Source organism: Triturus cristatus, chromosome 1_2, assembly GCF_964204655.1.
Source record: "Triturus cristatus chromosome 1_2, aTriCri1.1, whole genome shotgun sequence".
In the NCBI taxonomy this organism is placed as follows: domain Eukaryota; kingdom Metazoa; phylum Chordata; class Amphibia; order Caudata; family Salamandridae; genus Triturus; species Triturus cristatus.
The window spans coordinates 385626311-385652634 of NC_140580.1; the positions used below are offsets into that span (position 1 = coordinate 385626311).

Below are 26324 nucleotides of genomic sequence, written 5' to 3' on the forward strand. Positions count from 1 at the left end.
GTGTTTGAAAAGTAGGCAGGGGAAGCATAAAAGCCAGCCAACCAAAAGAGATGGTAAAGAGGCTATTCTCCATGGGAGGGACAAATACAAGATTATGAAGCAGGCAAACTAGTGACAGGATAGCCAAACAGTGGTAGCCAGTGGGTGAGCAACAAGCCTCTGTATATTCTTGGTAAGCCCACAATATGTTGTTTGTAACCAGACATCTGTGCAGTATGGTTGGCTTTGATCTATTGAGGGGAAACTATTAGATGGAAGTGGGCGTTTATGCTGGAACTGGCAGTAGGTCTCTTTAAAGGATGCCAAAAATGTTTGCTGAAAGGTAAAGGGGCCTTTACCTATGTGCAGGACCTGTTTTAGTCTTGACGGATTTAGTTTCAGCCATCAGGCGCATATGAAAGTGTAAACCTCCTGGAAACCGAGGGAATGCCTCTAACCTGGTTGGTTCTTACTTTGTGTTTTATGCTAATTATGAGAAGTACAACATCTTCTAAGTTTTATACCAAAGCTCTTTTTAAGGAGTTGTTGGCCAGCAGCACTGCGTCCGTTTTGTAAACTTGCTTGACCAATCTTCCTTTCAAGGACTGGCTTTGCGAGATAAATGTGTGCTGCACTTCTAAGAAAACAAGAATTGGCAAATCCAATATGTCTCGCCTATGTGAGAGCTATTGGCTTTGTCAATATCTTTTAGCCATGATCTACAGCAGCATGACTCCTGCTGTGCATAGCTTAAAGAAAAAAAAGTGGTATAACATGGCTTTTTTTGTAGCGCTATAATTGATATTGGTCTTGATATATATTTGTAAAGTGCAAGGAATGTCCAGGGGCTTCTTGGTGTAGACGTCTGTAAGGAACTGTACTGTGATTACAAGATTAATGGAAGCTAAAGAGGGAAAGAGTAGAGCCAGGATTTGAGATGTTTCCTGAAAATGCTCAAATTGGAGTGACTTCTCAGATGCAGCACAATGCTATTTTAAAATAATTTTCAGCCATGCAATTGGGCTAAAAGTTATGGGGAGAGCTTTTAGTTGGCAAGGTTGGAGGGAGTAAAGTAGCATGAAAAGGTGGGCAGAAGGGGTGAAAAGCTTTTAATGTCATTATAGATGCAGACCTCGAGAAATCCAGGGTGAGATTTTTAAAAAATGTTTATGGCCTACTATCCCGTTCTGGCGAGCTGACAAATAAGTTGTTCTCTTCACTCACAAAGTGAATGAGCAATAAAGATGCCTTTAAATCTTGTTTTTATCTTGTCACATTTAAAGCATTCAGAGACAATGTCAAGTCAGTTTTTCTTACATGTACTTTTTAGGTCTCGCCTAGCGATGCACCGCATGCGCTTCTCGCTTGACGAGGTCTATTGTCGTGGATTTTCTTCCAAAAGGGGACAGGAGATGTGCACGCACGCGTACGGAGCACAGGAGATGTGCACGCACGCGTACGGAGCACAGGAGATGTGCACGCGTACGGAGCACAGGAGATGTGCACGCGTACGGAGCACAGGAGATGTGCACGCGTACGGAGCACAGGAGATGTGCACGCGTACGGAGCACAGGAGATGTGCACGCACGCGTACGGAGCACAGGAGAGGCGTACGGCTGGCGTTGTTTCAGCACATGGCGCGCATGGCGCGCTATCACTTTCTTTTGTGTGGTCCCGGTCTCCCCCTGGCCTCTGCAATCCCACCGTGAGCCCCCCAGCAGTCCAAGAACAGTCTCCCCTGTTGTAAAGATACTTGTCCATGTAGAGGTGCAAGCGAAAGCGTTTAACGGCCTCGGTTTCCAGTGCTTTCAAGCATTTGTAAGATCGCGTTTGAGTTATTGTTCCTGAACTTTGTGTAATTTGTGTACTTAATGTTTCCCTTGTCTTCGCTGCTTTTTTTTTGTTTGCTATAGTGTCACTGATAACTGTTGAATGCCACTGATACTTAAAGTGAAATTAATAAATGTCACCTACGCACGAAACATTGGCAGCTATGTATATTGCCGTTATTACAGGACTCTGGCTATTGTGCGCATGGCGCCAACCCCTTCATTCAGGTGGCGCTCCCTGCGCGCCTGGTCGACCCCCACCCCCCGGACAAAGATTTTGCCAGCCCGCCCAATAGGATATAGCCAGCTCCACCCTGTTCTCCTTATCTAAGAAATTACTTTCCTCGGACGGCCCCCTATCTCTTCTCTCACCCTGTCACTCTAGGTCTTGCATAGTACCTAAAAGATACTGCCGCAATTCTAAGTCTATGGCTGATAAGGGATAATTATGATGAATTTTACGTGCACTAGAACAAATGGGGCTTGCATGTGTATTTAGGAAAGTAATTTGGTTTGTCCATTTTTGTGACGTGATATGTTTTGTTTACATTTTATTTTATTTGTTGTCTTGGTGGCTCAGATCTAATTTGTAGTGCACTTTTATTGCAGCTATGGAGTCCCTGGACGATCTGGCAGCACATTACAGACCTTCTTTTATTGAAGCTGATGACACTCCCAAAAGATTTGAACCAGCGTATGTAGATGACATTAAAGCAAACCTTTCAGAAAAATTTGCTTTCGTTTCTTCAAGTTCAGACTCAAACCCAGTAAGTAACTTAACTTTTAGTTGGCCTTTAATTTTCTTTCACCTACCAATGGTTAGTTCTATGCTTTCAGATGAGACCATAATCGTCCAAATGTCTCCCTTGATCATTCTGCAAGGAATTCTATGAAACTGTGCTTTTTATGCAGCCATTTTTACTTGCGTAAAATGTATTTAGGCAACAAATATAGATTATGAACTTGGTGTTTCAATTTATCAGTGTTACTCCATACATATTTTTTGCATAACAGATTTGGAACCATACCACTGAGCTTCCAAATCTTTTGCTAAAAAATTTGTATGGCGTAGCGTATGGCACGTGACTGACTGTTGCAGCCCTATCAACCTTTCAGTGCACGGGCTTTTGGAAATCATGAACAAATAGGCTATTCCAGGATTGGGCTCCAAGATATCTTATGTGGTAGATCACCAAGCGTCTTGTACATGTATTTACCCTCCTGTCTCAAAACTAAGGAGCCCGATATTATTATGCTACTCTAAATAAAAACTGCTTCTTTGTGTTACGTTTGGCTCTGGATGGAAATGGCTCTTTATTGTTCGGCATTACCGTACTTTGCAGTGTCTGAGCACCAAGTGTGCTATCACCTTCTGGTGTAAACCTTATTTATTTATTTATTTCGCGCTTTTTATTGCGCAAACAAATACCCGAAGGTGTCTCGGCGCATGTGACAAAAACGAGAGACCAAACCGCAGGATTACTGATTGAACAGCCATGTCTTTAAGAGCCTACGAAAGCTTATCAAATTGGGGGCAGTTTTTATGGTGAGTGGCAAAAGGTTCCAGAGTTTAGGTGTGGCAACCAGGAAGCGCCTGTCTCCCCAGGTTGCCGTTCTCGTGCGAGGTAACGGAAGCAGGCAGGAGTTGGCGGATCTCAGCTGTCTCTTGGGGCTGTACAACTGGAATGCTTCAATCAGAAACTTTGGACCGAAGCCATGCACTGCCTTATAGGCAATGCAGAGGGCCTTGAATTTAATGCGGCCCTCTACTCTTAGCCAATGCAGGTGACGAATGGCTGGAGTAGTTGGCTGGCGGCGGGGGATGTCAAGAAGAATTCTTGCAGCAGCATTTTGTATGGACTGCAACTTAGATAGAACGAGTTTCTGAGTATTAAGCAAGAGGGCGTTCCCATAATCGATTTTGGAAAACACTAGGGTAGAGACCAGGGTCTTCCCAGCTGAGGTGGGAAGGTAAGGCAGTATTTTCCTAATTTTCTTTAAAATAAAGAATGCAGATGACACAACCTTGTTGACATGAAGGTTGAATGACAGCTTGCTGTCAAAAATGACTCCCAGGTTTCTGGCCTTATCAACTGGGACAGGAGGAGAGCCCAGCTGGTCAGGCCACCAGGCAGAAGACCAAACCGGGGAGAGATTACCAAAGGTCATGACCTCGGTTTAGTCCGAGTTAAGCCTCAGACAGTTGGAGGACATCCAGGTACTGACAGCAAGCATGGCGCTTTGGAAATTAGCTGCCACAGCTGGGCCCTCCTTGTGTATTGCCAGAACCAGTTGGGTGTCATCTGCGTAGGATGTAAGTCGCAGCCCATGGGCCTTTATTACCCTCGCTAAGTCTGCTACATAGATATTAAATAGCGTTGGACTTAGCGAGGAGCCCTGTGGGACTCCACAGGGGAGTGCAGAGACAGGAGAATAGAAGTTACCCAACTTCACTGTCTGGGTACGGTGGGCAAGAAAAGATGTGATGAGATTTCTAGCCATACCGTTTATCCCCAGGGCTGTGACACGGTCGATCAGAATATCATGGTCGACCGTGTCAAAGGCTGCTGACAAATCCAGCAGAATCAGGACAGCCGCACCTCCCTGGTCCATAATGGCTCTAATCTCATCTGAAGCTTTTATTAAAGCGGTCTCAGTTCCATGACCTTTCCTAAAGCCAAACTGCGTTTCGTCGAGAAGTTGGTGAGTATCGATGAACTGTGAGAGTTGTTTATTCATCAGAGATTCGCATATTTTGGCAGGAAAGGGGAGACACGCTATTGGTCTATAGCTGGCCAGAGCTGTGGGGTCCAGGGAGGGTTTCTTCAGGAGAGGTTTGATCACGGCCTTCTTCCAAAGATCTGGATAGTGACCAGTTTGAAATGCGGTGTCACAGATTTTCATAAGTGGATAAGAGATCACCTCGCTAAGGTTAGCCATCACTGAAGGAGGGCAGGGGTCTAAGGGGGAACCAGACTTGGTAGTAAAAATAAGTCTGCTGATTTGATCTTGCGTAATGGGAGCAAAGAAAGAGAAGGGATCATGATCGGTGGCAGGTTCTACACCACTGCAGACTCTGGATTTTGTCTCTGCGTTCCCTGCAAAGGATGAGTATATATCTGCTACCTTAGTGGTGAAAAAGCTGGACAGAGCATTACAGAGAGACTGAGAGGGTTCGATCCCAGGTCCCGTAGAGGGGGTGGACAGAGTGGTGACCACTGAAAACAGTTCTCTAGCAGAGTTGCTGGCATTCTCGATTTGAGCCGAGAAAAATGCACTTTTTCGGGCAATGATAGCCTTTTTGTATATTGTTAGGGCGTCTTTGTAGGAATGCTTGGCTATGGGGCAGAAAAATTTCCTCCAGCGCCTTTCTAAGTTCCTGCAATGTTGTCGGTGGAGCCTAAGCTCTTCGGTATACCAAACCGCCGAAGGGGATAATCTGTTAGGTCGCGTAAACTTCTCCGGCGCCACCCGATCAGCAGCATTCCGAATCCAGTCTTGGAAGTCGGAGGCTGAGAAGACAGGATTGGCTATCCCCATAGGAAAGGATAGTGTCAGGATATCTGCCATCTGATGGATATCCGCATTTTTCCAAGCATGGGTCCCTAACCTAGTTCGTGGCCTGGAATGGGGAGGGTTAGCGTACCATGTATGGATCCCAAAGATAATGGCCCTGTGATCTGACCAGGTGAGAGGAAGAATATCCTGTACAAAGATGTCTGAGTTATTGGTAAACAGACCATCTAGTATGTGCCCCGCCTGGTGTGTAGTTCCCTTCACCAATTGTTGAAGTCCTAAGGTTAGGAGATCATCAGTGAGTTGAGTGGTTTCGTGGTTGCCCTGTTCTTCCAGAGGGAAGTTAAAATCTCCTAAGATCATGTATTCCGGCGAACTTATGATAAGATCATTAAAATCAGAGAGTGTGGCAAGGAAAGAATTTCGGGGCCCAGGAGGTCGGTATAGCAAAATTCCCTTGAGGGCTTGTTTGTGATTAATATTAATAGCAAAGGTGGCTGCTTCACAGTTAATGGACTGTATGGGGTCAAGTGTAGTGCGATAGAGATTCTTGTAAATGATAGCAAGTCCGCCACCTCTTCCTATATGTCTATCATGCCTAGCGACACTATAGCCCTCAGGGGTTGCCAAACAAAAGTCCGGTCCTGAACCAGCATCTCCCCAGGTTTCGGTGGCAAAAAGGAAGTCAAGATCATGGGCGAGAATAAACTCGCTGATCTGTAAGCTGTGACAGGGAAGGGAGCGCGTATTAATGAGCGCTGCTCGATAACCATGGGGCTGAGTGATATGCAATTCATGAAAAGGTATATTGCTAGGGGGGTCTAAGGCTGAGGAGCCAGGAAGACGAGGTTGCGGAAGTTGGTATTGACACCCAGGGCAAGGGGTGGGGGTAACGCCCACTGCAGTGGAGAGAGGCCGAGTAATGCAATGTCGATCGGAATGGCCAGGGTTCAACTGTCTTAGTTGCAGGGAAGAATAGCATAGTGGAGGGCCAGAAGTTGTGGCCCTGGGCCGAGTCCGGTCGCGGACGGGCGCAAACGGGCGCGCCTGCGGCGCGCTGCGCGCTTGCATGACTCTGTGTTTTATAGTCTCCCCGTCTGAGAGCGTAAATGCACGTTGCAAGATGGCGCTCAAAGTTGACTACTTGACTTGACTACTTTGCTCAAGCTACTGTTGGAGAGTCAGGATTACTTGGTTGTCCCGGTCTGAGATCATCTGTATCGAGGTCCTGCAACACTAGTTGTAAATGACAGGATGTACCATGGATGTGGTCAACAAACATCCAACTTCCCCGAAACCAGGGTAAAAGCCCTCTCATCACTCAACCTACCACTACCTCTTACTATCGTATCCCATTCCCTCCCCCAGCAAGATTTGTGCTTCATTTATGCTCTAGCTGGGGCTTGTACTCTTCTTATCCACCCAAAATGTATCTGACTTGCTCTTTTCCTCCACTTATTTGTTAATGGATTCTAACGTGTTCCCTTCTCTAGACTCCTACCAGTATTGGTCACAGGGCTGCCCTCAGCCAGTTATCAAAGCGGTAAATGGGCAGGAGATTTGTCCTAGGCAGGGCAAGAGTTCTGCATAGAGAGGAATAGCGGTCTGCAAAGAGCTGTGGATGGAGGTTTGCACCAAAACGTGTGATGTTCGAATGGTGCATGCCTAAAGACATGCAACGCCAGGCACACATGGACCTAAATCGCACATCAAAGAATATATGCAAATACTGTAAATATGTATAACTGTGCACACAGTGCTTCTGGCACCCATGGAAACAGCCCCCCGGCATTGATTGCACCATAATGAGTGTCAATGGCCCAAAACAGTAACGAACCATAATAGAAGGCAATGTAATTGTAGTGTTTAAACATCTTGCTTGTGTAGTACACAAACAGTTTTCATAAGTAGTATACAAGTAGAAAGGTTGCATCACTGGCTGGGGAGGTAGTGCAATATGTGGTGGGGGTGAGTAAAACCATCAGAGCTATCCGGCTACATATCTGTGACAAAACAATTCTAGAACTTCACCAAAGGCTCTTTTAGTTTAAGTAGGACATATAGATATGTTCTGATGGTCTATAATAAAGTCAAAGTTATTCCATGTTATTTGATCCACAAGAGCCCGTGTCAGCCCAAAGCGGCTTCAAAGCACTGCAAGAGAATAGGAGACGGAAGGAGTCCTGCACTTCCAGATCCACACCGACCCCACCACCACCCTCAGAGGAACACTCATCTACAGAGCCCCCCCGGACTCCGGGCTCAGTTCAGCGACTGCATCGCCGGCCTCGCCAGCACCCACGCACTCGCCTCCATGGACTACATCCTCCTCTGGGACCTGAATTTCCACCTCGAACAACAACGCCGCCAACTCCGCCACTCTGAACGAAAACCTCGCCAACCTCGGCCTCCGACAACTCGTCACCGCACCCACCCACGCCGCAGGCCACGCGCTGGACGCCGTCTTCTCCACAAGCACCCACGCCGCCTTCGACCACACCTCCGAACCCCACTGGACCGACCACCGCTGCATCCACTTCACCTTCAAAAAACCAACCACACACCAACGCACCCAACAGCTGCCGCACCGCTGCTGGAACAAAGTCACCAAAGACCAGCTGACCACCACCCTCGCCCAGAATCCACCTATCCACCTCACCTGCCCTGACGCCGCAGCCCGCAACCTCAGACAGTGGATCGACGACTGCGCCAACACCCTCGCCCCACTCGAGACCATCCAACAGCCACGCCAGCAGGAGAGCCACCTGGTTCACCGACCAGCTCCTGACCTCCAAACGCGCCTGCCGTAAGCTGGAGAAGAAATGGCTCCACAAATGAACGCCAGAAAACCATGCAGCCCATAAGGACGCCACCCGCAGACATCACCACCTCATCAGACTTGCCAAGAGATCCTCCTTCAAAGACCGCCTGGATAACAACGCACACGACAGCAAAGAGCTCTTCCACATCGTGAAAAAACTCTCCAATCCCGACGCCAACGACCTCCCGCCCTCACAAGAACTGTGCGACTCACTGGCCATCTTCTTCCACCGCAAGATCGCTGACATCCACGACAGCTTCAACTCCACGACCGCACCAACGACGCACGACTCCACCCGCCCGGCGATCACCAACAGCGCCAACCGCCTGACCTCCTGGGCCAACACCAACGACGACGAGACACGCAAGATCATGAACTCCATCCACTCAGGATCTCCGTCAGACCCATGCCCACACCACGTATTCAACAAAGCAGACGCGGCCATTGCACCCCAGCTACGGAAGGTCATCAACATCTCCTTCGAAAACGCGACCTTTCCGGAAAGCTGGAAGCACGCTGAAATCAACGCCCTCCTCAAAAAGCCCAAGGCGGACCCCAAGGACCTCAAGAACTTCCGACCCATCTCCCTGCTCCCGTTCCCGGCAAAGGTCATCGAGAAAATGGTCAACATTCAAATGACCCGCCACCTCGAAGACAACAACATCCTGGGCCTGTCCCAATCCGGATTCAGACGTAACCACAGCACAGAGACAGCCGTCATCGCCGAGACAGACTACATCAGACGCCAACTGGACAATGGCGAAACATCAGCCCTCATCCTCCTGGACCTGTCAGCCGCATTCGACACGGTCTGCCACCGCACCCTAAAGACACGCCTCCAAGAAGCCGTAATCCAAGAGAAGACCCTTGACTGGACCTCGTCCTTCCTCTCCGGCAGAACCCAGAGCGTCCGCCTCCCACCTTTCCGATCAGAAGCCACCGACATCATCATCTGCGGCGTCCCCCAGGGCTCATCCCTCAGCCCGACGCTGTTCAACATCTACATTGCCCCACTCGCACAAGTGGCCCGCCACCACAACCTCAACATCATCTCCTACGCCAACGACACCCAGCTCATCCTCTCCCTCACCAAGGACCCTCACACCGCCAAAACCAACATTCACGAGGGCATAAACGCCATCGCCGACTGGATGAGGAGCAACCGTCTGAAACTGAACTCTGACAAGACGGAGGTCCTCATCCTCGCACCCACCCCCTCAGCCTGGGATGACTCCTGGTGGCCGACCGCTCTGGGGACAGCACCGACACCAACCGACCACGCACGCAACCTAGAATTCATCCTCGACTCCTCCCTCTCCATGTCCAAGCAAGTCAACGCCGTCTCCTCCTCCTGCTACAATTGCCTACGCATGCTCCGCCGGATCTACAAATGGATCCCGACCGAAACAAGAAGAACAGTGACACAGGCCCTCGTCAGCAGCAGACTGGACTACGGCAACGCACTCTACGCAGGAATCCCAGCCAAACACCAACGGCGACTACAACGCATCCAAAACGCCTCCGTCTGACTGATCGTCAACGCCCCCCACCGCAGCCACATCACCCCCGTCCTGAGAGACCTGCACTGGCTCCCCATCGACAAGAAGATCACCTTCAAGCTCCTCACCCACGCACACAAAGCACTCCACAACGCCGGACCAGCCTACCTGAACAGCAGACTCAGCTTCTACACCCCCACCCGCCAACCTCGCCCTCGCAGATGTCCCCCGCATCCAACGTACGACCGCCGGCGGCAGATCCTTCCCTTACCTCCGCCAAAACCTGGAACACCCTCCCAACCCACCTACAACAGACCCAAGACCTACTCGCCTTCAGAAGATTCCTCAAGACCTGGCTCTTCGAGCAGTAGCGGCACCCCCCACCCCCCCAACCCTCAGCGCCTTGAGACCCTCACGGGTAAGTAGTGCGCTTTACAAGTACCCTGATTGATTGATTGAACATGGAAGCGTTGAAAATAAGAGAAACCAGGAGGTAGAGCCGAACAACGGAAACGTGATTGTTGAGCAGTTATGCTTCACGGTCACTGTTTTAAAGCGCTGAGGGAAACAGCCTATTTAGCACATAGTACGAACCAAAGCTCTTATCTGGGCCTGAAATGCAATTCATTTAAAGCTAAGATTGACTTTCAATATCTTGAGCGTGACGCCTCAAGTTTGGGTAAAGGATGTATGTCTTTCCTGCTACTGTTAACTGTTGTTCTTGCCTGTTGGGTCAGTGGGATATAGGTTTGCATTGAACACCGGATACTCTGCAAGGTAATATTTTCATTATATACACTGGAAACCAGCTGGTACTTACTGTACAGAGCTAGTTGGGTTAATTCTTATTCTTAATAGTCAGTCCTAAAGCATTCTGCTGTGGACCAGGAACTTGACATTCACTTTGTACGTGAGCGCGTGCAGGTGCATGATTTACAATCTCTCGTCTGATGGTTCTTTTTAAGTTGACTGAGACACAATGGGAGTCCGCAATAATAAAACAGTTTCGCTTTTGTGAAGGCCATTTGGCCCCACAATAAGGACCAGGAATCAAAGGATTAAATTAAGTAGTTTTATTACTAATTATTAGACTAGTATATCTGCATAGCAAGGGAATATTGACCATATGGAAGATTACAGCTGGCAAGCTGAAATATTGCCATAAGTTCAGACTCAGCAGAATAAGATATGAAATAATCACAGCCACACAATAACTGAGAAAAAGGAATAGGTGTTCCTTAGCGATACTCTGTTTCTCTCTCCTAAACATGAATAAGTTCTAAAGTCAACTAATCAAGGATCTAAGTCTAGAATAAGGACAGTTCGTGGAATAGGGTCTCAAGGAAACTCAGAAGTGTGAGAAGGTGTCAGCTTGTAAAGACTCCAGTAGAAGTCTTCATAATAGGAAAAAGTGTTTAGTATGAAGCTTTATACTTGCAAGATTAAAGGAAGCAAAGAGGCAGATACCCCTCAAAGTCCAAGGGAATCTACCTTAACTTCTAAAACGATGTGAGCACTAATTAAAACCAGTAAAACTTCAACAACAATCGTATCTCTTCCCACACTACCAGGAACCATTTAGTTGTCTTCTTGTGCTATTTAATTACAACATTGCCAGCACTTCCCATCCCCCAGAACTTGGACAGTAACTTCAACATTGCACATTCTCTGTTCCTGATACACGATAACTAGGAGGCTTCATCTGCTCATTAGGTCTTCGTTTATTTTCTAAAATGTCTCTTTTCAGGCTTTACTATCCATAAACTAGTACAGACAGCAATACTCCTTTTCTCTAGCTAATGAAACCTGGAGAATGCACCAGCAAAGGAAAAACACACGCCAACCAAGCAAAATACATTTCAAAATTAAGGCTTTTAGTCCGGGCAACTTTAATTATACGTTAAAACGTGCACTTCAGATTAATCGTTGTACTTGTGCATATGTAGCTCAAGAACTTATGCAGTACGTGAGTAAAAGCACACATAATTGCATTTCAGATGACTTTCAGAATATATGCCAATGGGACTTAAAATACAAATGCAAACTTGAATGCAGAATACATCGTCGTTTTTAAGCTGACTATTAGTGCACCCATTTGTAAAACTCTAGTTTTTACAACAAATACATTTTCCTTAATGCGTTTAAATGTTCACACACGTTAAAGTTATGGCAGACAGTAAATATAGTGTCACATGTACATACATAACGGCATTTCTGTGACGTAAGGATAGTCTAAATTATGCTACTCAACATGTAACTGTTGAATTCCATATCTTGAGTCCTTTTGAAAAGTGACATGATAATATTTGTTTGCTTTTCGTAGAGAACCAGTTTGGATCCGAAAGATCATCTTAAAGTGTTCCTCCGTGTTAGACCCTTCTCTGCTGCAGAAATTGAGCAAAACGAATCGCAGGTATGGAATAAAGTGACCTATTTGTTTCTTATTGCAGTTATTTCCTAAGTAGGCAGTGCCGAATTAGTCGTCATTTGTTTATTTTCCTAGCTCTTGAAGTTGTAGTAAAATGGTGAGCTATATGGTGGTGATGGTTGAGATATTTATTGCCCAATGGTTAAAGCGGTTTCAAGAAAGAACTCAATGACTGACATTTAGTGGTTTTTGACCACTTGCTCCTGCGCTTTGCAGTCTTCTAGACAAATCATAAAAATCCCTTGCTTGAACTTGGAAGAAAATGGAAAATACTTTATCTTCTGGCTAACAACAAAAGAAATAAAAATATTTTGTTGTGTAGAGATGGAAAAACCACGTTCTCTGTGATAGTTCCATCCACAGCCCTTTGTCATGTGTATTCAGCCCTGAATGGCTGCTGGGATATGATACATCTTTACTTTAGAGCATGGGTACTTGCAAACATTTACCCAGGGGCCACAAAGTATGGTCTGTGGTGTGACCGATGGCCGCGCTGATGCCAGCAGGGGGGGAGATAGGATGTCTGGGTGGATCAGGGATTATGTAAAGAGGTCTAAAATAAGTTAAATAAACTGGAAAGCATTTATTTGCAGGTAAATTAAAGTTAAGTGGTGCATGACACCACTGTAATTACTTCATAACTTTTAACCTGCAAATAAATGCTTACCCGTTTATTAACATTTTCTCTCAATATTAGTACTTAGTAAATAATAAACAGCATAATCGTGCTGCTGTTCACCAGTGGGGCTTCCTTCACCAGTGGGGATGCCTTCACTTCATAGACCGAAACATCGACAACTGCACTCATTTCATTTGTGATTTTTCTCTCTAGAGGAATTGTTTTCTGTATTAGTTACGATTTCTTTATGTATATAGTGTATGGAATGGGTGACCACATAAGTGTCAATGAGATAAGAGCAGCAACAGAAAACTTTTAATTCTAGGTCACTGTGTTTTTATATGTGCAGTATTTTATGTACCCTTCAATATGTTTATTTTCTTAACATAAATTTGTGTTTCAAGAAGTATACACCCATTTTGTGTTTTGTTCCTTTGCAGTCTTTCATAGATCTTTAATATTAAAATAAGGAATTTTTCGAAATAACTCTATGTAAGCTACTGCTCAGAGCTTATTGCAGATGACTTCATAACACATGAGAATGAGTAGAAGAAAGAATCCCTTGTAGGCTCTAGTTCACTACTTGGCATTGTTGTTAGGGTGGGAGGATGTATGAACGCTTAAGTTCATTTTTGAAAACTCACTTAAAAAATTAAAAAATACTTCTCAATGCATAAGCTGATGCACTGAGGTGTATTGCTTCTACATGGTCCCGAGATGCACATTTTCGGATTTTTGTAGAGACTTTATCAAATTTTTAAGTTCGTTACAAGATGTCGTTAAAAATGAATGTGTTCCTAAAGTTGTGATACAGGACACTTTATTTACTACTTTTCTTTTACTACAGTGAGCGTGTAAATAAAGACTTACCCGTTTAACAGCTTCCTGGTCTAAGGTGTCTAACGTGTCTGACCGTGGTTTCGAGGACCATCTGAGGAGGCTTGAAGAGGATTGGATTATGTCAATGTCAATGTCAAAGATTTTTGTATAGCGCACAAATCACCAAATGTCAGGAAGAATAGGCAAGTCTTTAAGAATTTTCTAAAATGTACAAAATCCTTGTCAAATCAAGGTGTAGTGGTAGGGAGATTCACTGGGATTATCCCTAAATATGAAAAGTTTGACCGAATAGCCAAGAGATTTAAACTGGCAAGCCTGACGCTTCTGATCACTAAGTAAGTGATGAACTGTTGCGTAAGGTAGTCTATTAATAGACAAAGGGGTCCCCTAGTACTAGACCAAGTTTTATTGGAACATAACCATCAAAAGGTGCTTCACCTGTCAGCAAATTTTAAACATCAGAACATCATAACTCCTACAATATCACATGAAGCACCAGACTTGTATAAGACTTGTATAAGTCCAGCCCTGACACCGATCTAGGTTCAGTGGGGGAGGGGGTTAGAGAAGTAGGAGGGGCAAGCAAATCATGTCACTCAACAAAATCAGTTACAAGCGCAGGCATTTTTCATTTCAGTACATAATAACGCTCCTTAATAACTCCACATCTCTCAGCCCTAAATCATCACTAGCTCATTTTTGTATTGAACTTGTAAGGGCATGATCACACTCATTTCTCGGGAATAAACTGTATTCTGTCATGAGATGCAGTCAGCCACCTTTCCCTTCCTGGCAAACACTACAGCCTTAGAAGTCTGGCCAATATCTGCACTGTGTCGTTAGGCCTCCTGTCTGAGTAATGATCAAGAGTCCCCCTCTCAGCAGATTACATTCTTATAGAGCCAAGGCACATTTCTCAGGTATTTGTGTAAGTCATAAGTATTAGCGGTAAGTCACATTAAGCAGAGTGGCATATGCCCACCAATAAGAAGTAGTTTCTTCGGGGTGGGGTGGACATTTCTGATCTTCAGGAAAGGACCCCAAGGAATCTCTAAATAGCAGTTGCCTGGAACATCACTATCTTCTGAGTACTGTCCAGAGTAAATCTTCTTGAGCCCTTTTTTATTGCGCCTCTTGAAAGTTCGATCTTTATCAGCCTCATCCCAGGCCCGTTCCCAGGCTCATTCCCAATGCTCCGGCGGGCTCTCACAACTGCCAGTTGCATTACTCTGACTACAACACATTGTGCATATGGTCTGTCAAGCTTACATAACTTTTCTCGTGTGTCTGTCTAGTTCAGTCTGTACACATGTACACGGGAGAATAATTAGATTGGGGCATTTTATACTATGTGTCTTATACCTTGGAAATTCTGCTATCTTTCACGAAGTTACCTTGTACCACAATGATGTTGGACTAAAACAAAGCCTGTGGAACGCCCAAAAATGCCACTGCATTCAATGTTTTCATAAGGAGAAGCTTATCCTGCCCATTCGCAGTTCTACCCTGATCTTCTATTTTAGAACTGCAGGGGGGTGTTTGAGCTATTACTGTTCTTTGCTGGACCTTCATATGGTATAGTGAATCCTTCAAATCCTGCCTTGAATATGTTTGTCTCTGTTAACCCCCAATAACCATTTAGGTACTGTCTGAGCCAGTGTTTGTTAACTGTGTCATGAGCTGAAGCAGGTTTAGTTGTTCCTTTCCCAGCCAGGCCACGGAAAATCATAGAAATGTTACTAGACCTGCAGGTCTAGTGACTTAAATCATCTACTCGACCAAAATGTAATGCTGTTGACTCATAAACTGGCTTCGAGTTGTGTGATCCAAGGCAAATATTTAAATTCACAGAGCTGCTATTTTCTTCTTTATCACATTTCAGAGCACCTTCAAATGTGCGTTAAGCATGTCTGCTGTACAAAACACTTTTGTTTGATTTAACAGGCTAAAGTTTTGCTACATATAGAATACAAATCTAGCCACATATAGGATACACATGACCAATGACTTGCTTCTTAGTTCATTAACCGCATTGTCATCAGGGCAGGAATGTTTCTTAAATCATGTTTAATAACTATCACTTTTAATAAATACATGCATGAAGTGGTAGCTCTTTTATTTGCAATCAGCAGATATTACACTGAAATGGTCAACATTTTTCACTGACATGCTTTTACTGATAAAACTATATAGTGTATAATGTTTGTGCAAATAATTGTCATTTGCACATCACCAGGTAAAGTGTTGTGGTTTGTTTTCCTCCTGTTTAAGTCTTTGTTTGCATTACACTTCTGAATTAATTTTTTTCTCCTCATAATTCCGGATATATTTTGAAATACTTTTCATTTACAAGCTGTTAAAATGATGAGGTTAAAAAAAACAAACTGACCTCTTACAAACTTTTGTTTCACATTGATTGTCCGGCAGCTCACTTGACAGACACCTCTAACTGTAATAAGAAAGAAAAGTAAACGCCGTTTTCAAGGATGAGATGAGAAACAGTTAGTAAAAAAAAGACAAACTGACATGTGACCACTCTCCTTGAAAAGACAGCAAATGTTTCAAGATAAAACGAGATTTAAAGGCATCTATTGCTTTTTCACTTTCTGAATGAACAGAACATCTGTTCCTTCCAGCTTAAGTTCACTCGCCAGATAGACCAGTAGGTGCTAAAAATATGTCAACCTGATACAATCTGACTCGCCATAGCGAGTAGATTTTTGGACTGTTTTAACATTTTGTTAACTGTTGTCATGAGCTGCAGGAATGTTTGGTATCTCATTTCTTATGTTCCTTCTTTCTTGTGTTCACTTTACCTTGGTTACATTCTGCAGCAGGGATGTGTGACCTAGGTGCTTACACTTGCCTGATCGGTCCCCAGCAGCATTCCCCGTTGTCGTACTGTCCGCGTATGGCACTGTCCCCTCTTGTTCTGTTGTAACTCTTCAGTCTTGCTAATCCCTTCTATTTTCTCCACTTTTTATTTGCATATACCTCAACACATCTTCATGGTCCCATTCCAGGCAAGCCATGCCTGCATTTTTAAATAAAATCCCTGGCAGTGTTGCAACCATGCTTCACCCCCATAAGTTCCATGCCTCATAAATTTAGAATTCATATAGCCATAGATCAGAAGCACATTGTGGGAGCTTTTCATGGATTAAGCATGCCAGTACACAAAATGCATCCAACCAGTTTCCAATCTAACTCTTTCCTCACCCTCTTCCTTTCTTTTTTCTTCACTTAAGCAAATCACACCTTCCAGCTGCACTTCCAGAAGCACAAATAAGTCACTTTTCTTTCACTGTGTCCTCTCTTTTACTGACTTGGGTATCAGGCTTGTAACCCTGTACACTGCTGTGGATGGTTGCCCGGTGAAGCCCTCATATATTGGGCTCCTTAAAATGCTGTGTTGGTTGTGCCTGGGTCTTTGTTTGCCAATGTGCTAACTGGTGAATCCTGTTCTTCCTAAATGATTGTTGCTGCTGGTGTGGAAGTTGGTAAGACACCCTGGGGCAGGCTGGCATGATGTTCACATGTGGTTGCTGTTATGACGCTCAATGGTGTTCGCCAGTTTGGCCTGTGATTTGCTGCGGTCATGGGAGTTTGCCCTCAAGCCATCATTGCAGCCCCAGCAGGTTGTTGGCATTCGCTAAACCATTCAATGTTTAGTAACAAAGGGGTATAGGTTAATCTGCGTAGCATAGAAGCCCAAGTTCCAAAATGGATTATTCTGAGAACAATAAGTACATATAGATTTATCTTTCATTTTATGTGGTAGTGGTTTATTAGTTTTGTAATTCTTGGTGATCTTCAAACATTATTACATTGCTGCAATAATTAGAGAATTGTGACCAGATGACAAGTGTTCAGCCCATGCGCTGCACAGGCCTCTGATTTTTTTCAAGGAGAGAAACCAAGGTCCTGCTAGAGCACCATTTTGACTCCCCACTTTGTCCCTGTCCCCTTCGCCAGGTTATGGCTCCGACCTCTTATGGTATGTTTCTCATGGTGAGGTTCTGCACAACTAGAAAAACGCCTTGGTATCTTCTGCACTTGCAAAAGGTCAGCTTAGAGCCTTGCTCCCTGCCAAAGTCACACAATCTTTGAGCTCACTCTGCAACTTATTTTGCTAAGAAGTCTTCAAACCCTTTATTTAGTTATGTTTTGCTTTTTCAAGAATCATGTGAAAAGGCGTATTTCTATTAGATTTGGCAATTAGATGAGGTCACCAAGGTAATTGGCCACAACTCTGATCAATTCTGACACTCATCTGTTTGACATGGAGTGACCTTATAGTTTCTAGCCCCTAATTGTGTGAAGAATCCAACTCCAGTATTTTGTAACCTATTATTTTTTGTTACGCGATGGGTGCCCTAACTTTAATCCCATGGGTAGGCAAGAAGAGCGTTTAGCTCTCTTCATTCTTCAACCATCTGAGACAGCACAAGAACTACGTATAAGGCCAATTCCATACCCACTATGTGAGGAGTGACAATTACTGCCCACCCACCCGTATGTCTGTGTTTAAGGGTTCAGTGTCCGGAGTATGTTGGAAGGGAACAGTAGAGTGTTGAATGCAACTGCTAGTTGCAGACTGCTTTGAGTATGTATCTGATAATTTGCTAGGACACTTGACGGCTCAGAACTAGTGGTTGTTGGTGAAATTACCTCATGGCTAACACACTTGTGCCAACATTTTCAAAAAACCTTAGGTGGCATTGTGTTAATAACCCATCCGGAAACTGTTTGATATAATTTACTGCAAACGCTTGGCTAAACATGTGGTGACTCTGTGCCACTGAGTGCTGAGTACAGGAGAACACTAATGTCACTGACTCGAAAAATCACCTTTTGGTTTGAAATTAAGCGCTCTGCTCTTGGCCAGCCACTTGCTACTTCTTTTGAGAGCTGAGTTGGAAACAGTGATTGTACGGAGCTGTTGAGTGTGGAGGATTAGGTGGCCAGTTCAGTGGGGAAAGAAAGATGCCTCTTTAGAAACTGGTAAGCCCAGTAATGCTTAATGTTGGGCATGTGATAATTTAATTGGAAGCACTTTATACCACACCCAGTTACATTTATTTTGTCTACTTCTTCCAGGATTGTGTGCAGATTGAAGACTCTACCAGTGTTCTGCTAAAAGCACCCAGTAACTCTTTGGCAATCCGACTGAGCGACAAGGGATATACGCAGATGGTTCAAAAGTTCACGTTTTCCCGCGTAAGTAAAGTCCTTGCACTTTAAGCAGACTGTATGCAACCAATTATATGTATTTCAGTTGTCTTGGAAAAATGTCTTGCTCCATATTTGTTCCCAAATAATTCAATCAAAATGATCATAGAAACATAATGACTATAGTTAATTCTGAATATTAAAATTTCATATTTCACATCGTTATGAACTTTGTGTGACAGGCTTAAAGGCTGTACCTCAGCTCATCGCCGACGTTTCGCTTTTAGCCCCTACATTGTTTAAATCTTTGGAAGGAAGCAGTTCTTGCTCACAATTTATGATGGAAACTTCCTCACCTTTTGAATCTGCTAGGCACCAGACTGGATCTGGAAATAAATCTTTCAATAGCTCCTACATGCTGGCAGGTGGCACTATTGGTCTCCACCCGTGCTAGAGCCGGTCTGTTGCTGACCGGACATGTGGCTGTGTATATTTGAATGAATGCATGAGTTTATTTATAGAGCGCGCCACCCAAGCACACTTGATGTAATATCCCCCCCCCCCCCCCCCAATCCTCTTCAATACCAGTTAGGGTAGAGCTCCGATCAATTCAGTACTTTACAAATAGTTCAGAATTTAGGATTGTAATATTTTGTGGCAGTGTCTGTGAGATTCCGCCACCAAAAACTACAGAGTTTGAATTGTCTCATGCATAGATGCACTCGACTGAATTTTCAAAAGACCTATGCTTTCTTGGAAATGCTCTTTTTAGTGATTGGCTCTTTGCCTGTCAATGCCGCAACTGCTTTAATACTTTTTTTTTTTTTTTTTTTTTTTTTACAAGTGTGACCAGTGGGTGAATCAGACTTCGCATTTTGTCTTAGTGGCGTTCGATCATGTCTGCCAGTGGGTTTTAACAAATTTCTAGTTGGTTATGCTGTACCCTTATTGGATGCTACTCCTCATGTACCCTCAGTTCTCACGCAGGTTTCTGAAGATCATGCTTAAATCCTCTCCAGGGAGGTGTTGATTTGACTTGCTATGGGGTGGATCTACTTATAACCCTTGATGCAGTGGACTCTTGGGTGTTACTCCGGTTACTTTCCAGTTCCCAAGAAACGTGGGGCTTGCAACTGGTTCTGGACCTCAGAATCTTGTAATCCTTCCTCTGAAATGAGAAGTTCAAAATGTCGACAATTGTGCCGGTTTTGCAGCCCTAAGATCATGATGATTGAATGGTTCCCCTGGATCAGTAGGGCACAAACAGTCCTGTACTGCTCCTGTGGTCTTACTGGCGTGATCTGCATTTTGTGGTGGGTTCAACTCTTTCAGCTCACTGTGCTGTAGTTTGGTCTTAATTACCCCTTTGGTCTTTTCAAAAGTCATGTTGGTGGTTGTAGCCCATGTTTGCAGATTGTGGTTATGTGGGTTCATCTAGGTTGATGAGTAGCTCCCAAAGGCAGGCCAATGCAAGTAGAATTGGACCACGTGCAGAGCACCTTCGTCATTACTGTGCAAATTGGGGTTTTCTGAACCTACCCAGAAGCTACACTTCATTTGGGCCATTTAGGACACAATAACTTTAAAAACCTTTTGCCTCTTCAGGCAAGTAAGGGACATTTAGGCTGTGATCCTGATATTTCAGATGCTTCAGCTTTGTGAGGTTATAGGCTGATAGCGCTGTTAAACTGCTGCATCCCGTTGATGCCCTACACCTGGTGTATTTTTTTTTTTTGTGTGCAATTTTTTGTAGCACTAACTAGACTTAAGGTATCGGAGCTCTTGACATGAACAACAGTTACATTACACAAGGTCGCATTCATTTTTTTTTAGTTTAGGCACAGGGAGATTAAATGATTTTCCCAGAATTACAGGATGTCGAACCGACGACTAGAGTCAAACCTGGATCCCTAGTTCCAAAGTCAGCAGCTCTGGCTGTTACATCACATCTTTCTGATGGATACATCTGCCAGTGGATTCCTTGCCTTGTGAATATCCCCTGCGCCAGCAACATTCGGAAATTTTTGTAGCTCTCCACGCCAACGTGGATGACGTCACAATAGCATGGCTCCGCTCGTAGCTCCGCTGACGTCATTGGAGCCATAAGAGGGCCTTTTCGGCGTGATGTCAGTTCCCTTTTTTCCGCGCCGTCGACGCTAACGGTTTATTTGGGACTCTCCTTAGCTTTTCTAGTTACTCTGTGTTTCTGCTGTGTTTATGGTCTCATCTTGCTTCTTTCTTAAGGATGTCGACAAGGAAGTCAGGGTTCAAGCCCTGTAGGGAGTGTGGAAAACACATGTCCACCACAGAGGAAGGAGAAGAGAGGTCGAAGGCATTTGAGGTTAAGGCCAAGGTTTGGTTCGAAGTCGACGTCGGTCATGCTTCAAAGTCAAAGAAACATAAAAAGAGGAGGCATGTCTCTCGACGCCGTACGAATAAGGAGACTGCTCCGAGATCGACTTAACCAGTTCCTCGACGTTGTAAGGACTATATGTTTCTCCCTCTCCTTCTGTGTCGAATCCGGCTGCACCTGTTTGCCCGGCTTCGCCTGCAGCTTCTCCAGAGCGTTCTCCGGCTCCATCTCCGACGCATTCTCCGGTGGAAGAGGTTCCGATTCCTGATGAGTCGTCGACTCCAATGGCTCCGCCGTCTGCACCGATTGGCCCGAGTCCGGTAATGCCTCAGTCTGAGCCTTACCCCCCTTTTCCTGGCCCGGGACAAGACCCATCGCATTATTTGAAAGCCATGTATGGTGACTTTTCTAGAGCTATGTACCCCTCTGGAACACCTGCGGGTCCCATGGGTCCAATGGCCTTTAATTTGGGGGGTTCCTCAGGCCTATGCTCAGGCTCCCGTCATGCCAGTCTTTCCAGCGGCACAGTCTTGGCATTTCCTCGCGCTGAGGACGTCGACGTCGCTTCCTTCTTCTCCGGCTCCACCAACTTGACCTCGTTAGACTCAGGAAGTGCCTCCGGATCCGTGTTTGACGCCGGCTCCTGCTCGGTCGGAGTCTTGTGCGGTGCCGCCGACACCGTTTCTGAGGATTAGATCCAGGCGAGAGGCACAGAGAATTTTGGAAGAGCAGAGGTATCAGGCGGAAGAAATGGAAAAGGGTGAGCTCCTAGAGTCGGGTGACATGTTTAAAGAACTAAGAGAGGCAAATGGCCTTGATATGTCCCCAGAATGGGAGCTTTCTCCACCTTCAGATGCTCCCTCTAAGGATGTGGCTCCTTACCACACAGTCCTAAGGAAAGCAGCGGAGCTCTTGGACTTGCAGCTCTCAACGGCTGAATTTAAATCCAACATCCTAACAGAGGTTCTGCATTCTCCCTCTACTGTGGTAGAGCCTTTGCTTCCTTTTAATGATGCCATCACTGAGCCAGTCATGGAGGTTTGGCGTAAGCCCTTTTCAGCTCCGGCAGTGTCTAAATCTGTTGCTAAGAGGTACAGGGCGGCTCCAGGGGATCCGGACTGTCTTACTTCACATCCTTCTCCTGAAAGTCTGGTGGTTCAAGTTGTCTGTTCAAAGAAGTCATCTGGGGCTTTTCCACAAGTTCCTAATGATAGGGAGTCAAGAAAGCTTGATCAGTCGGCCAATAAAGTGTTCTCCTCGGTGAGTATGGCTTTGAAGTCCTCAAATGCCACCTGTCTTTTTTCCACGCTCTTAGGGATTCTGCAAAACAGCTGGCTCCTAAATTGTCTGAGGAAAGGCAGAATTTTAATGAGGTCTTGTCGGACACTCAGGCAGCTGCACAACAGGTTATTCAGAGTGGTTTGGACACTGCGGACTCTGTGGCCAGGATCATGGGCTCCTCGGTTGACCGAAGGATAAGTGCTTGGCTCAAGTCATCGGAGTTATCTCCAGATGTGCAGGCAACACTTCTGGACCTGCCCTTAGATGGTTCTGGGCTGTTCGGAAAGCAAGCAGATGCAGCCTTTGAAAGGTTCAAGGACAGCAAAGCCACGGCTAAGTCTCTGGGCCTACAGGCGCAGCCTAGAGGTTCCTCTTACAGGAGGTACAGAGGTTTTGGGAGGTCGTCCTTTCGGACCTATAGGCAGCCTCAGCAGCAGCAAAATACCCTGTATAAGAATTACAGGGGTAGGAACAGAGGTCGTCCACGAGGTCGACAGCTCTACTCCTCCTACTCCTCCTTCTCCTCTTCCTCCTCTTCCTCCTCTTCCTCTTCTCCCCCTTCCCCCTTCCCCCTTCCCCCTTCCCCCTTTCCTCTTCTTCCTCCTCCCTTCTTCCTCTTCTTCCTCCTCCCTTCTTCCTCTTCTTCCTCCTCCCTTCTTCCTCTTCTTCCTCCTCCCTTCTTCCTCTTCTTCCTCCTCCCTTCTTCCTCTTCTTCCTCCTCCCTTCTTCCTCTTCTTCCTCTTCTTCCTCCTCCCTTCTTCCTCTTCTTCCTCCTCCCTTCTTCCTCTTCTTCCTCCTCCCTTCTTCCTCTTCTTCCTCCTCCCTTCTTCCTCTTCTTCCTCCTCCCTTCTTCCTCTTCTTCCTCCTCCCTTCTTCCTCTTCTTCCTCCTCCCTTCCTCCTCTTCTTCCTCCTCCCTTCCTCCTCTTCTTCCTCCTCCCTTCCTCCTCTTCTTCCTCCTCCCTTCCTCCTCTTCTTCCTCCTCCCTTCCTCCTCCTCCTCTTCCTCCTACCACTGCAAAGCAGTCCTAGATCCACCATTCTGGATCATGTTGGTCCTGTGGGGGGTCGGCTTACCCATTTTCTACAAGATTGTGAATCAGTCACTACAGACCTTTGGGGGTTCTAGATCTTGTAAAAAATGGGTATGTTCTTCCCTTTCGGGAATCCCATCCAAATTGGCCTCCTTACCAAGGTGCTTGCTCGGAGAACCACCTTCTCCTGCAGGAGGAAGTCCTGACATTACTGAAAAAAGGTGCGCTAGAGGTGGTTCCAGAGCGGGAAAGGGGTCAGAGATGCTACTCCCGGTATTTCCTGATACCCAAGAAGGATGGCAGGCTACGTCCAATCCTGGATCTGAGGATCTTGAACCTTTTTCTGAAGCAGGAGAAGTTCAAGATGCTCACCCTTGCGCAGGTTCTTCAAGTGCTGCAACAGGAGGACTGGATGGTGTAGATTGACTTGCAGGATGCGTTTTTTCATATTCCGATCCTGGAGTCGCACAGGAAGTATCTCTGTTTTACGGTAGGGTCGCAACATTATCAGTTTGCGGTTCTCCCATTTGGTCTTACTACTGCACCTCGAGTCTCCACCAAGGTGATGGCAGTGGTGGCAGCCCATCTCAGAAGGTCGGGGATTCCAGTTTTCCCCTATCTGGACTACTGGCTGATCAAAGCGGAGTCGCCAGCGAAGGTGCTTCATCATCTGCAGGTTACAACTCAGCTGTTGTACAAATTGGGTTTCTCGATAAACGTGCCCAAATCTCAGCTGTTGCCCTCTCAGCGCAACCTGTTCATAGGGGTGGTACTGGACACTACTGTGTGTCGAGCATTCCCACCTCCACAAAGGATTCTCTACATACAGGAAATGATTCCCTTGTTTTACAATGGAGCGGTCATTTCAGTCCTGAAGGTCCTTCGTCTGCTCGTCTGTTTGATTCCTGCATTCTGTTGGTCAACCATGCACGCTGGCACATGAGGGCGCTCCAGTGGTGCCTCCGCAGGCAGTGGTATCAGCACAACGGAGATCTCAGCGAGTCTGTGAAGATCTCCAGAGAAGCTGCAGTGGATCTGTCATGATGGAGCGTGGAGGGCAATCTGTCTCAAGGAAAGCCCTTCCATCTACCTCCATTGATGGCCACTGTGATAACGGATGCATCCACTTTAGGGAGGGGCGCGCATCTGGGGGTTCTGGAGATCAAAGGTCTTTGGTCTCCAGAGGAAAGGTTGCTTGACATCAACCTTTTGGAGCTGCGGGCAATACGTTTGGCACTCAAGGCCTTCCTCCCTTCCCTTCGCTGTCATTCGGTTCAAGTCCTGATGGGCAACTCTACCGCAATGTGGTATGTCAACAAGCAGGGAGGAGTGGGGTTGCATTGTCTCTGCAGAGAGGTTCTGCGTCTCTGGTCCTGGGTTTAGGATTATCAGATTTGTCTGATGGCAAATCATCTGGCCGGAGTTCTGAACGTGCGTGCAGACAGTTTCAGTCGGCAGTTCTCTGCCGACCACGAGTAGGGGCTCTATCCGGAGGTGGTTTGTCACGTTTTTCGGACTTTGGGAACTCCTCGGGTGGACCCGTTTGTCACTCACGAACGCCACTGCCCGTCATTCTGCAGTCTCCAGTATCCAATGCAGGGAGCATTGGGGGACACGTTTCAGTTGAGATGGGACTCACATCTCCTGTACGCGTTTCCTCCCATACCCTTGATTCCTTGGGTTCTGAGGAAGATTCGCCAAGACCGGGCCAGAGTCATATTGATCGCCCCGGATTGGCCAAGAAGGGTGTGGTATACAGATCTTCTCCACCTCTCCTTGTGCTCTCCGCTCTGTCTCCCTCTCAGGGCAAACCTCCTCTCGCAGTCGTAGGGGCAGGTTCTACACCCCCACCTCCAGAGCTTACACCTTCATGCCAGGAGATTGAACAAGGTAACCTGAATTCTTTTTCTCTGCCACCTGACGTGGTAGACGTGATTTTGTCTGCCAGGTGTCACTCCACCAAGTCTATCTATTCCTATAGATGGTCCAAATTTGTCCATTGGTGTGGTGAGAAGTCTATTGACCCTTTGAGGGCTCGTTTATCCAACATCCTTTAGTTTGCTCTCTCACTCTAGCTCAGCAAGGCTTTGCTGTGGCTACTGTGAAAGGTTATTTATCGGCTTTGTCTGCTTTTCTTTGCTTGCCGTATCGGCCGCCTTTGTTTAAATCACCTATTGTGTTACGGTTCATTAAGGGCCTTAGCAACAAATTTCCGCCCACTCCATTTATTGTGCCTCAATGGGACTTCAATCTTGTTTTAACTTACTTGATGGGTTCTCCCTTTGAACCCTTGCACAAGTGTCCCTTAAGGCTGTTATCTTTTAAAACCGTCTTTCTCATTACCTCGGCAAGGAGGGTAAGTGAGCTTCAAGCTCTGAGTTCGAAACACCCGTTCTTGACCATTCATGCTGAAAGAATGGTACTCCGGACCAGGGCTGCTACTCTGCCTAAGGTGGTAACTCCTTTCCATCTGGGGCAGTCCATTACCCTTCCTACCTTCAATCCTCCCCCCTCACCCTTCCAAGGAGGAGGAGGAGCGGCTTCACCACTTGGACCCTAAAAGAGCGGTGAGCTTTTACCTCGATAGAACTAAAGACTTTCGAGTGGATGACCAGCTCTTTGTGGGCTTCATTGGCTGCAGGAAAGGCAGAGCGGTGCACAAGCACACCCTTTCCAGATTGATTATCTTGTGCATCAAGACCTGTTACTCTTTGGCCGGTAAGGAACCTCCAGAGGGTATAAGGGCTCACTCTACCAGGGCAAAGTCTTCTACTTCTGCCTCATCTAGAGGTGTTCCTGTGGAGGACATTTGTAGAGCGGCAACTTGGGCCTCCCTCCACACTTTCGCAAAGCATTACTGCTTAGATACCGAGGTGAGGAGGGAAGGACACTTTGCTCGTTCCGTCCTTCAGGACTTTTTGGTATAGAAGGGTGGACACCTTCCTCCGGGAGTGGG

The 26324-nt window shown here is 46.0% G+C and overlaps 1 protein-coding gene across 1 annotated transcript in view; it reads left to right on the forward strand.

The window, feature by feature from the left end:
- KIF20B (kinesin family member 20B) overlaps window positions 1–26324 on the forward strand; it is a 556993-nt gene that overhangs the window by 57493 nt on the left and 473176 nt on the right. Inside the window, exons 2-4 of the mRNA XM_085621389.1 lie at window positions 2418–2575; window positions 11968–12057; window positions 18632–18751. Coding sequence (XP_085477515.1) covers window positions 2420–2575; window positions 11968–12057; window positions 18632–18751 — 366 coding nt within the window. The 5' untranslated portion in view covers window positions 2418–2419. The remainder of the gene's footprint in view (window positions 1–2417; window positions 2576–11967; window positions 12058–18631; window positions 18752–26324) is intronic.